The sequence below is a fragment of the Quercus robur genome, chromosome 7, assembly GCF_932294415.1.
Source record: "Quercus robur chromosome 7, dhQueRobu3.1, whole genome shotgun sequence".
NCBI lineage: Eukaryota > Viridiplantae > Streptophyta > Magnoliopsida > Fagales > Fagaceae > Quercus > Quercus robur.
Genome location: NC_065540.1, coordinates 8,980,419 through 8,991,750, shown reverse-complemented (window position 1 = coordinate 8,991,750; position 11,332 = coordinate 8,980,419). Strand labels below are relative to the sequence as shown.

The window sequence follows — 11,332 nt, the reverse complement described above, 5'->3', positions numbered from 1 at the left end:
ATATGCTATATAAATTTCAACATGTGATAGATTTGAATTTTGAGTTGCTGCAACAAATTTAAAATATTTTTTTCTTTTAATTTGAAATAAAAAGATTAAAAAAAAATATTGACTTTCTAAAAAGATAAAAATTTTGTCACGTTGATTATATTATCTCTTGTTGATATATATATATATATATTTATATATTTGGGAAAAGTTAACGGAAACTTAAAGGCATTGGTTTATGAAATATTTTTTTAAAAAATTTATTGAAAAAAAAAATAATTAATTGACTTTTTTGACAAATTTTTTATATTTTTCATAGAAATGGTATTAAAATATTCTTAAAATGACCTATTAACAAACGCTTTAAGGCCATTCGTTAACCGGACCTTATATATTTTTAATGAGAGATAGGTGCAATGGTCATATCCATTTGTCTAATATTATCATTTTTTTAATATAAATTTTACAACAAATGCTTTATAATTTTAACCTATGATATTCGTTCATTATGATTTTTTTTTATCATTAGACTCAAGAGACCATAAATTTCTTATTGGACAACGAGAAATTTTACAGATGGAGCTAACTGAAACTTAGCTCAAACTCATCGTTCTTTCTTTTTTTTTTTCTTAGAGAAAAGCTCAAACTTATCTTATTACTACAAAAACACATTATTTGCACTAAATAAGAATACTGTTTAACATGTGTCATTATCTAGATGAGTCCAGGGACACTGAACCCAAAACACAATCCAAGTGTCTTCTAGAAAGAAAATCACACAAAAAACTTAAACATATAGAAGGACATTAATTATAAGCGATTGCGTATTTTATTAGGTAAAAGTAGAACAGCTGAAAAGGTTGCTTGATGAGAGATTATGAATCCAGAAGAGTAGAAGCTTCTGTCTTCAAAACATTGCCATTTTGCTTGCTTTAGTTTAAGCTACATAAGCCAGCCAAGCGCTCATTTAAATTGACCCAAATCCCTGTTTTTGAGTCAAATACCGGGATTTCAGTTCATTTTCTCTCTCCTTCTTTTTTTTTTTTTTTTTCTCATTATTATTATTTATTACAGTATTAAAATTCAGTCCCACCCTCCACTGCTTTTTTTTCTAACGAAAGTTTAACAACCAGTGCACCACTTTCTCTTTCTCTAAAACTCACTACCATACTAGGATTCTCTCTCTCTCTCTCTATTTCTGCGAAAGCATACCTTTTTCTTTTTCCAACGACCAAGACTTTAACCTGAAATAACCAGATTCAGAAATCAGATCCTAACTGAATATACATACATATACACATACATAGATACGAAGAGAGTGAGTGTTCGTACAACACTTGTCACTCACGCATACTCGTATCAATATCCATTATTTGAAGGAGTATATGCTTGCGTGTGAAAGTAGTTTCTGATTCTGTTTCTGCTTTGCTAAAAAAGCGCAGATATATATGTGCGTATATATGATTGGTATTGTAACTATGCGACAAAACCACATCCAAAAATAGAGACACCAGTGAGGAGTGTGTTGTTGTTGTTGTTTTAGATCGGTAAGTAGCAATGGCATCGGCTTTGGCGGGAGACGACCTCGCCAGGTCGTCGAGCAGCCGGAGAAGCTGGGCTTCTGGGAGTTTCCGGGAAGTGTGGACGGCGCCGCCGGACGTGTTTAACCGGAGCGGTAGGCAAGAGGATGACGAGGAAGAGTTGAGATGGGCGGCCATAGAGAGATTGCCTACCTATGATAGGCTGAGGAAAGGGATGCTCACGCAAGTTCTTGATAATGGCAAGGTTGTGCATGATGAAGTGGACGTTACAAACCTTGGGATGCAAGATAAGAAGCTGTTGATGGAGAGTATTCTTAAGGTTACTGAGGAAGACAATGAAAAGTTCCTTAGAAGACTCAGAGACAGAACTGACAGGTAGTTTTTTTTTGTTTGTTTTGGATTTGGTTTTGGTTTTTGTGTGAATTAAGATTTTTGAGTTTGGTTTTAATGGCAGAGTTGGGATTGAGATTCCTAAGATTGAAGTTCGGTATGAACATTTGTCGGTGGAGGGAGACGTGTATGTTGGGAGTAGAGCACTTCCTACTCTGTTTAATGTTACTTTGAACACAATTGAGGTATTTTTATTTTTTTTGTTTTTGTTTTTTGGAAGTGAAATTGGATTCTGGTGTAGAGTTTTGTGAGAAACAGAGATAAAAATTATTGGGCTATTTTGTAATTATGACTAGAAGAATGAAAAAGTAAAAAAAAAAAAAAAGTGTTTTTAAGTTATTGTTCTGATGATTCGGTTTGAATTCTTTGACAGTTTGTGTTATATGGTTTAAAATTTTGTCACTAAGCTTTTGATAACATTTTTTTTTTTTTTTTGCCATTTCAATTTGTAATGGACAACAGAGTATTCTCGGATTGGTTCACCTTGCTCCATCGAAGAAGAGAAAAATCCAGATACTCAAAGATGTTAGTGGAATTGTTAAACCATCAAGGTATTTTTATGAAGTGCTACTTGAGTTACTGTTTTTTCTTTTTTTAAAATTTTTTTAAACACTTTTGCCCAGTGAATGTTCCAAGGTAATTCTTACTGGGTATATGGGCAAGATTCGTAAGCCTTGTATATGGTGAAATAGCCTTTTCTGGGTTGATAGCAAGCTTTGTGTTTGTTGCTATTGTTCTTATTTTGATTTTCTGGGATGAACTTTAACTGATATGGCAATTCCAGGATGACCCTACTTCTGGGTCCTCCAGGTGCAGGGAAAACAACCTTGTTGCAGGCACTTGCCGGGAAACTCGACAAGGATCTGAAGGTTTGTTTCCCACTCTATTGCTTTTATATGTGTCTCAATTTGAATAATCCTTTGTGTCTAAGATTAAATTTTATGGCCTACTAATGGATGAGAGTTCTGTACAGGTGTCTGGGAAAGTCACCTACTGTGGTCATGAATTCCATGAATTTGTTCCTCAAAGAACCTGTGCTTATATTGGTCAACTTGATCTTCACCATGGAGAAATGACTGTGAGAGAGACACTGGATTTCTCGGGACGCTGTCTAGGGGTTGGCACAAGGTATCAGATGTTGGTGGAACTCTCAAGAAGAGAGAAAGAAGCAGGAATTAAGCCCGATCCTGAGATTGATGCATTCATGAAGAACACTGCAATGGCAGGCCAAAAGACTAGTTTGGTTACTGATTATATTCTTAAGGTTCGCTGTCTCTATTTCATGTTGCTAAGTTTTTTAAAAAAAAAAAAAAATACTTAACAAGCAATTTAAAATAGCTGACCTTTAAGAATATTTAACAGATACTTGGACTGGATATTTGTGCTGATATTATGGTTGGAGATGAAATGAGAAGGGGTATCTCTGGTGGACAAAAGAAGCGTGTGACAACTGGTACGTAGTTTGGACAAGCCTAAGTTGTTTATCATGAAATTAGGAATCATTAATCTTACACAAAAGAATAATGTATCCGGTTCACATTCTTGTTTCTAATATGTAAGCATTTGTAATGATTCATTACCGATTTTGATTGTGATATTATAATTTGGTGCAGGGGAGATGTTGGTTGGACCAGCAAAGGCTCTTTTAATGGATGAAATATCGACAGGGTTGGACAGTTCTACCACTTTTCAGATTTGCAAGTACATGAGGCAAATGGTTCATATTATGGATGTGACTATGGTCATTTCTCTTCTACAGCCAGCACCAGAGACATTTGGTCTTTTTGATGACATTATCTTACTTTCAGAAGGACAGGTAGTCTACCAAGGTCCAAGAGAAAATATCCTTGAGTTCTTTGAGCACGTGGGTTTCAAATGCCCTGATAGGAAAGGAGTTGCTGACTTTTTACAAGAAGTAACATCCAAGAAGGATCAAGAACAATATTGGTTCAAGAAGAACGACCCTTACAGATACATTTCTGTTTCTGAATTTGCCCAGGCCTTCGGCTCTTTTCACATAGGCCAACAGCTTGCAGCTGATCTTAGTGTTCCTTATGATAAATCTAGAGCGCACCCAGCTGCACTGGTGACAGAGAAGTATGGTATATCAAATTGGGAACTATTCAGGGCTTGCTTTTCAAGGGAATGGCTGCTAATGAAGCGTAATTCTTTTGTTTATATATTCAAGACTACTCAGATAACAATCATGTCCTTAATTGCCTTGACAGTTTTCCTTAGGACAGAAATGCCAGTGGGAACTGTTGCAGATGGAGGAAAATTTTTTGGAGCACTATTTTTCAGTCTGATTAATGTGATGTTCAATGGGATGGCTGAATTGGCAATGACTGTTTTCAGGCTTCCTGTCTTTTATAAACAAAGGGATTTCTTGTTCTATCCTGCATGGGCTTTTGGCTTACCCATTTGGGTCCTCAGGATCCCTCTATCATTCATGGAATCAGGAATATGGATCATTCTTACCTACTACACAATTGGATTTGCTCCATCTGCTAGCAGGTAAATAAGATTTTAAAATTTTGTCCCCATCAATTGATTTGCTGCTTAGTACTTACCAGTTGTTGGAATTGTATGTTTCAAACTTATGGGTTTATTAGTCTATGATTCTTTCATTGACACATTTCTTCCCTTATTACTTCAGGTTTTTCCGACAGTTCTTGGCATTCTTTGGCATACATCAAATGGCATTGTCCCTCTTTCGGTTCATTGCTGCAGTTGGAAGAACACAAGTTGTTGCAAATACGCTGGGTACCTTCACATTGCTTTTGGTTTTTGTGCTTGGAGGATTCATCGTCGCCAAAAGTAATTCATCTCTTTCCAATCCAGCTGTCAGTGTATTTCAATGTTGATTTATTTGATTTAAAAAAATGACTCCTCTTTAACTTTTTGGCCTGCAGATGACATTGAGCCATGGATGATATGGGGCTACTATATTTCTCCTATGATGTACGGACAAAATGCCATAGTGATGAATGAATTTCTTGATAAAAGATGGAGTGCGGTAAGATATCTTCATAGTTTAATTGTTTTCATATGTGAATTTCAGATTTGCATCCACTTTCCATACTTGCATATGCAAATTGAAGCTCAAATTATGCATTTTCAACACCATAAGCCATCATGGAAATTTAACAAAATTTATCCATTGCAGCCCAATATTGACCCTAGATATAATGCACCAACAGTTGGAACGGTCCTTCTCAAGTCCAGAGGTTTCTATACCGAAGACTATTGGTTCTGGATTTGTATTGGAGCACTTTTTGGATTTTCTCTTCTCTTCAATGTGTTATTTATTGCAGCATTGACTTACCTGAATCGTAAGTAATCTTATCTCATTCCTACTCAGAATTTCTTCTATAGGGACATGAAATTTCAGAGTTGACAAATCCTTATGTGAAAAATGAATTTCAGCTCTGGGTGATTCAAAAGCCGTCATTGCGGATGATGAAAATGACAAGAAGAAACATTCATCCTCCAGACAACATGGAACAGAAGGTTTTTCTTTGACCTTTCTCCTTCAATTTTCATGATTTCCTAATTTCAATGTTTTTACTGGTATTTAGTCAAAATTAGCTCATACAGTGACAACAGTAATTCTATTTCAATTAGAGAGATCAAAATTTAACATGTTGTTTTGTAACAACCAAAATATTATCTTGAAGAAGCTTGCATTAGCTTGATGATTCATCACATCTCTGCACAAAATACAGTTCACTATGCAACCATGAGTTTAGTTGTAACACCTTTAAGCAAGAGAGGTGGTGAGTTTAATGCAGTTACGCAACATTAGAAATTAGAACAACAGAAAACCTGATGCATATTTCACAGATGGTTTTCTACTTATTACTTATAAATAATGATGCTTTTTTACTTATTAAAACAGAAAAATCTTTTAACTTGAAGAAATATTCCTAACTGCATCAATGAATTTTTGCCTTCTCCTGAGATGGAAGATAATGCAAAAAATGGGCTAAAATATGCCACATGACTTTAAATTTTGAGAAGAAGAATCAACAAAAGAAACAAGCATGCATGCTTGTTTCTGTGGTTAAATGAAGCTATCTTCTTCTAGATGCCTGACCATTTGTGAAACAATTACAGGTATTGATATGGCTGTGAGAACTTCTTCAGAAATTGTTGGTGCTTCACATAGTGCTCCAAAAAGGGGAATGGTTTTGCCCTTCCAACCCCTTTCACTTGCCTTTAACCATGTGAATTACTACGTGGATATGCCTGCTGTAAGTAACCTATTTTTAAATGTTCTGGTAAATTAATTTAGGCTTTCATTCACATTGTTGAATATCAAATGTCACTTTAAGTTCTTTTCAAACTTTTATTATACCTACCAAATGCTTATGTAAATTTTGGTCTTTCATACCAGGCAATGAAGACTCAAGGAGTTGAAGAAGATCGTCTTCAACTGCTACGAGATGTTTGTGGTGCTTTTAGACCAGGAATATTGACGGCACTTGTGGGTGTCAGTGGTGCTGGGAAGACAACCCTTATGGATGTGTTAGCGGGAAGAAAGACCGGTGGATACATTGAAGGAACCATCAACATCTCTGGTTACCCTAAGAACCAAGCAACCTTTGCTCGGGTTAGTGGTTACTGCGAACAGAATGACATTCATTCACCAAATGTTACTGTCTATGAATCTCTCCTATATTCAGCTTGGCTCCGTCTCTCTTCAGATGTAAAGACACAAACACGAAAGGTATGTTGCATGGTCTTCTAGAATCATCTTTCTAGACCTCTGTACATATTCATTTGTTTCTAAACACCCTGTCTGGATTCCTATTGCTTAAGGATCCAAGTTCTAAGTGTGTAATTTAATTTGTATATTTATTTTTTGTTTTTGGTATAGATGTTTGTAGATGAAGTTATGGAGTTGGTTGAGCTTAAACCAATAAGAGACGCTCTAGTTGGCCTTCCAGGAGTTGATGGTCTTTCAACAGAACAAAGGAAGAGGCTGACAATAGCTGTGGAGCTTGTTGCTAACCCCTCTATCATCTTCATGGACGAACCAACATCTGGTCTTGATGCCAGAGCTGCTGCTATTGTTATGCGTACTGTGAGAAATACAGTGGATACTGGGAGAACTGTTGTATGCACAATCCACCAGCCTAGCATAGACATTTTTGAAGCTTTTGATGAGGTGCAGCTCACTTTTCTTAATTTTGTTAAAAGTTTTTCACTTACATGTTTCTTATGTATCTATGTTGCAATATGTTTGTGGCTCTTGTAGCTACTGCTGATGAAAAGAGGAGGACAAGTGATTTATGCTGGACCTCTCGGTCACTATTCTCAGAAGCTGATAGAATATTTTGAAGTGAGTATCTTTTTTCATGCGCTTTTTTTTATGTTTGCTTCATCAAATGATAAGAGTTTTTCCATATCTCTAATGTCTATACATATGCTCTTCATTTACACTTCAACCTATTGTGCTATCTCTTGGGATTGACCAGCAGGTATTTTGCTAGCTATTGATTAATATCTATCTATGCCAGGCTGTCCCAGGAGTTACTAAGATTAGGGATGGTTATAATCCTGCCACATGGATGCTTGAAGTCACTGCTCCTACAGTTGAGACTCATCTTAATGTGGATTTTGCTGACATTTATGCCAATTCCTCACTTTGTGTGTAAGTTATAATTATCTTGATAATAAGTTTTTTCCTTCGTTCCCGGGATTTCAGATACTATGATTCTAATTTCTTTCAACACTCTTTCAGGAGGAATCAGGAACTTATCAAAGAGCTAAGTACTCCAGTGCCAGGCTCCAACGACCTCTACTTCCCAACCAAATACTCTCAACCATTCAGTGTTCAGTGCAAAGCTTGTTTCTGGAAACAACATTGGTCTTATTGGAGAAACCCTCAGTACAATGCCATCCGATTCTTCATGACAATAGTCATTGGTGTATTATTTGGTCTAATCTTCTGGAACAAGGGACAAAAGACGTAAGTCTTGAACTTTTTCTTGTATTGATTATTTTAGTTTTCTATTGTTTAAAGGGTTGCATGAAATGTAGACTGGGATATATTTGATTAAAGCACTAATCCTTAATCTTAATTTTCATTGGTACTTTTATCAGATGTCAACTCTAATTGTTTTTTTAACAGGGACAAACAACAAGACTTGATGAATCTTTTGGGAGCCATGTATGCTGCTGTGCTTTTCCTTGGAGCCACCAATGCTTCTGCTGTGCAGTCCGTTGTTGCCATTGAGAGGACAGTTTTCTACCGTGAAAGAGCAGCTGGGATGTATTCTGCATTGCCTTATGCATTTTCTCAGGTAACTCAAATGCAATTTGTCTCTCTCTAGTAGGACTGTAATTCCAAATTGACAACATAATGTATCTTCCCATCATGAAAACTTAATTTCTTTTTTGTTGAGAATCAAGAAAATTTAATTTGAAATATGTAATTCTATTACAAAAGTATGCTATTTTATACTGGGCTAAGGCACTATCCTAATTATGCAGGTGGCCATTGAGACAATTTATATTGCAATTCAAACTCTTGCTTACACTCTTCTCCTTTACTCTATGATTGGGTTTGAGTGGAAGGCAACGAAGTTCCTGTGGTTCTACTACTACATATTTACATGCTTTGTCTACTTCACATTGTACGGGATGATGGTTGTTGCATTGACGCCAGGCCACCAAATTGCTGCCATTTGTATGTCATTCTTCCTCAGTTTCTGGAATTTGTTCTCCGGTTTCCTCCTTCCCAGGCCTGTAAGTTATTCTAACTCAATATATGTTAAATTCAAACACTCGGTTATGTCATTATAATCTACTCTCTCTTTGCATACAAAACTCACTATTGCCTACACATTACAGCAAATCCCAATATGGTGGAGGTGGTACTACTGGGCTTCTCCTGTGGCTTGGACATTATATGGTCTTATAATCTCTCAAGTTGGTGACAAAAATGCTTTGCTTGAGATACCTGAAGCAGGTAACATGCCATTGAAAGAGTACCTCAAAGTAAGCTTGGGTTTCGAATATGACTTCCTTCCAGCTGTTGCAGTGGCCCATCTTGGCTTTGTTCTCATCTTCTTCTTTGTGTTTGCCTATGGCATCAAGTTCCTCAACTTCCAAAGGAGATAACTTCCTTGAGTTATACACGCACTAATCTAACAGTATGTTTGGGAGTTTGTAAAGGAATGAAATAAGTAAATTTTGAAGGAAAGGAATACGTTGTTCTTTTCTAGTATTCTTTGGAGTTTATAAGGGAGGATAGGAAATGAAATAAATTATATATTTTTTGCTCTTGTGCTCATTATGTTTTATTTGCATTTATAGAAACAAGGATAAAAACATAATTCTTTCTCAACCAATGAGGGGGAGTTAATGGTTTACTTCACTTTTGAGTGGAGGCTTATAATGGAATGGAATGGTCCATCCTAGTCATTTCCTTTCTTCCTTTTGAACTCCCTGTATTATGTGTGCGTTTGGGAAGCGCGATTGCGTTTGCCAAATGCATGTTTTGCGTTTTCAGCTCCTTTTTTTTTTTTTTTTTTTTTTTTTTTTTTTTTTTTGCACACGTTTCTGGCCAATTTTTTTACTGTTCAGTCACTGTTGCGGCTACTGTTCATGAACAATAACCACAATATTTGACTTTTTTCAATGTACGGTGTGCACTGTTTACGGACCCACAAATTATATTTTTTAGTAACTTTTTCATTAAAAATGGGTCCCATATACTATTCACACATTTAAAAATTATTTTGCTATAGTATTTTTCAGTTTTCAGTTTTCAGCTGTATCCAAACAGATATGTCTTATTTCCTTTCCTTCCTCGTATAGTAGGAAAGCAGTTGTGTAAAAAAGTGGGAAGCAAAATAGCTACCTCCTTTTTTTTTTTTTGTAATGTATATTTTTTTTTCCATCTCCTGTATTTGTATTCTTTTTTCTGGTTGTCAATAAAAGTTGCTATTGTTCACTCATTTGTCCTACAGTATAAATAGAACCACCAAAATGATTTGGTGCTAATAGAACATTATATTCTTAATTTACTGTCACATATTCTTGTATGGCTTTGATAAATTCAGTTGGTTCTCTTTCATTTTATTTTCCTGATGATTTTTCCATTCCATGGAAAGTTGACACTTCACTTGGGAGGAACTTCTTTTGAAGTGTTTAAATTCTGAAAGAGGTGTGACACAACACCCATGAATCCTAGTAGTAGGGACTTAACAACAATATTGCCTTTCATTTCCTTTGAGATGTACGTCACATTCTACCAAGTACCAAGTAAGGAATTATAACTAATCTATACCACTAAGTACTAATAATAACTGTTTGCATTTAACTTTTCAGTTGTACCAAAATGCCCTTACACACAACGGTTAAAAACTACTGTAATTAATGGGGGCAAATAAGTCACATTATTAATTTCAAAACTCCTTCCTTTTGGATAAACTTCCTCTCCTACCACACAAATTCAAATTAAACGGTTTCAAACAGTTTCCTCCATCCACGTCTCTCACTAACTCATGTTCAAATAAATAACATAACTGTACTCACTTCTATTCAAAAAGATTTAACAAAACTGAATACTTCTTCAATCTTCAAACAAAAATAAATGGCAATGAATGGCTTGGAAATTCTACAAGGAATGATCAAGATAGTTTTTTTAAATCAATTGGAGGTCTGTTAAATAGGGATGGCAATTCACCCCCCACCCCACCCCCACCCCCCTCGCCTGGACCTGCCCTACCTCGCTCCACTACAATGGTGGAGTGGGGATGGGGCAAGAGTTTTTCCTAGCACCCCGAGGTGAGGCGAGGATGAATTTAGACTTTTTAGCTCCACCCTGCTCTATTAGTTTTAAAGATTTAGTTAGTATTACTAAGTATTTAAATACATGAATATTAAGACTTTGTTTTATTGTGATATTGTCTTGTTCAACAGTTTGGATAATATTATTCATTCCTTGCTAAAAATTAGATTGATTTGATGTAATAAATTTAATTGTATATTTTACTTACTCACTTTTCAAAACACCTTACATCAAATTATTTATTTTAATATAGGAATATACTTTTTCCGTTTTACATACTCATTTTTCAAAACACCCAATATCATATTATCTATTTTATACTACATTTTATTAAAATATAATTTCTTTATCAATTTTTTTTTTATTATCCCAAATCATATTTCTCTCATTATCAACAAAAAACCATTGCCTCAATCTAAAGAATTACTAAAATATTCATTTGCATAGTTACAAAAAGGGTGTACATTTACACAGTTATTGTAGCACAAATGTATTTTTGCACAATAATACATAAACTAATGTGGAGCAAATTTAGAATCCTATGCTATTTTACAACAATTGATGCAAATACTTTTACAATAAAATCAAATATTGTAGTGAAAAGAGGCTA

At 35.3% G+C, this 11,332-nt stretch overlaps 1 protein-coding gene across 1 annotated transcript; it reads left to right on the top strand.

Moving 5' to 3' along the window:
* The first annotated feature begins 1,045 nt into the window (after window positions 1-1,045).
* Window positions 1,046-9,211, top strand: LOC126692073 (ABC transporter G family member 39-like). The gene is made up of 20 exons (XM_050387495.1): window positions 1,046-1,904; window positions 1,984-2,104; window positions 2,382-2,470; window positions 2,704-2,788; window positions 2,893-3,183; window positions 3,282-3,372; window positions 3,533-4,433; window positions 4,576-4,736; window positions 4,832-4,935; window positions 5,086-5,251; window positions 5,346-5,429; window positions 6,036-6,172; window positions 6,316-6,648; window positions 6,799-7,089; window positions 7,180-7,263; window positions 7,442-7,575; window positions 7,666-7,893; window positions 8,056-8,227; window positions 8,418-8,672; window positions 8,778-9,211. The coding sequence occupies exons 1-20, from the start codon at window positions 1,546-1,548 to the stop codon at window positions 9,045-9,047; spliced, it is 4,356 nt and encodes a 1,451-aa protein (XP_050243452.1). The 5' UTR covers window positions 1,046-1,545; the 3' UTR covers window positions 9,048-9,211.
* Window positions 9,212-11,332: the final 2,121 nt, after the last annotated feature.